Source organism: Morone saxatilis, unplaced genomic scaffold (assembly GCF_004916995.1).
Source record: "Morone saxatilis isolate NCDOM2014 unplaced genomic scaffold, NCSU_SB_2.0 Contig18, whole genome shotgun sequence".
In the NCBI taxonomy this organism is placed as follows: Eukaryota; Metazoa; Chordata; class Actinopteri; family Moronidae; genus Morone; species Morone saxatilis.
The window spans coordinates 13,495,639-13,497,209 of record NW_023339740.1 but is presented as its reverse complement, the minus strand read 5'-3'; the positions used below and the strand labels follow the sequence as shown (position 1 = coordinate 13,497,209).

General features: G+C 34.7%; 1 protein-coding gene across 1 annotated transcript in view; it reads right to left on the bottom strand.

Annotated features, from left to right (window-relative positions):
- Window positions 1-481: 481 nt before the first annotated feature.
- Window positions 482-1,571, bottom strand: part of vhl (von Hippel-Lindau tumor suppressor) — a 3,159-nt gene continuing 2,069 nt past the window's right edge. The window contains exon 3 of the mRNA XM_035661492.1: window positions 482-1,438. Coding sequence (XP_035517385.1) covers window positions 1,245-1,438 — 194 coding nt within the window. The 3' untranslated portion in view covers window positions 482-1,244. The remainder of the gene's footprint in view (window positions 1,439-1,571) is intronic.

Sequence of the window (1,571 nt, the reverse complement as noted above, 5' to 3'; positions counted from 1 at the left end):
TCATACAGTCAAACAATCTATATATGATCATTATCTGAGTGTTGGAATTTAATTAAATGCAACTCATTGCGCTTGAAAGAACTGAATATTCCTAAATCATAAATCAGGAGTCCCATATATCAAATAAACTCCTTCACACATAAAAACACATAAAATTGAAAAAAATTGAAATTAATAGTACCTTGTGTGTGGTGTGTGGATACTGTTGGGTGTTTACTTTTTTTGTACCTGAAGCGAGAGGTTCCATCATTAGACAAGATCTATAATAAAAGTAATATTGCAGTTATCCATCACTACAATAGCTTTTCACTTTGTAATTACCCCTGCGTGCTCTGAGAAAGGTCTTAATTTCATGTTTTATTGCTTTTGGTTTTGTGATCTCATGTTCATAATTGTTCATAATTGTTCATAATTGAATAGTTCAAAATCAATTGCTGTTTTAGAGACCAGGCTATTAACTAAAATAACAGTGCTACTCACCTTTCAGTAAGAAATATATCTTTTATTTATTTTTTTACACAAATAAACATTGAAAGTCTTTGAGATACAGTCACAATGTATGAATTTAAAACAGGATGACAGAAGAAAAAAAGAAAAAGAATTACAAAGTAGGCAAAGACAAAAGGCATATGCTCCTCAGTCACAGTGTTTCATAGACTCAACTTTAAAACTGTCAAGACAGGGTTAATTATTAAGTTTTCACTATTGGAAATCACCTGCAAGACAAAGTTTTAGAGGCGATTCTGCACATTTATGGTGGCAGGTATATTCTGAAAACATTTTCCAGAATAGGGCAACACAATCAAGATTTAAAGTGCCAAAGCAAAAGCTTGCTGATGATTGCTGAACAATTCAGTCTTGGTTAAACCGCTTAACAACAACAACAACAACAACAGAAAACAAAGTAAAATGTTTTTGAGAGATGTGCAGTATACTGGATTAGTAAAGATAACCATATCTAAGGTTCCCATGAGAATATAAACTATATTCAGATCTCTCACTGTGATCAATCTCATCACATTAAAGAAATCACCTCTTTTTTTCTGTTGAAGAAGACATTTGCCAGTGAGTGAGTAAAACAGGCAGCAGGTCAAACGGAGTCTTGTTTGCAGGAAATGTAAGAAACTAAGGCTTTGCAACACTTGCTCACCCACCTGATTACTAACTCAATTCTTTGCTTTCTAATAGTGTGGAATATAATATTGCTGTCCATACGTGACCGTTATCCATCCAGTTTTTCCTCTTCATTCCTCCTGGCCTTGGATCCTCTCCAGAAGATGCTGCTCTACTCGCTGGTTCATGCGGAGGAGATCTTTCAACACACTGGGCGGATCTTCCAGCTCCTCGTGGAGACACCGCGCTATTTCCAACCTCCTGTAGTCTTCTGGTCGTACCAGACGCCGGATAACCTGAAGAGCACGATCCTTGAGGCTGTAAACTGTATAAACCAAACAAGTTGATGACACATATCTACATTATATCAATATTAATGTATTATATCTATGTGTATACATGTATATCTGTTCAGTCATCATATTATATATACATATACATATTATTATTATTATTAT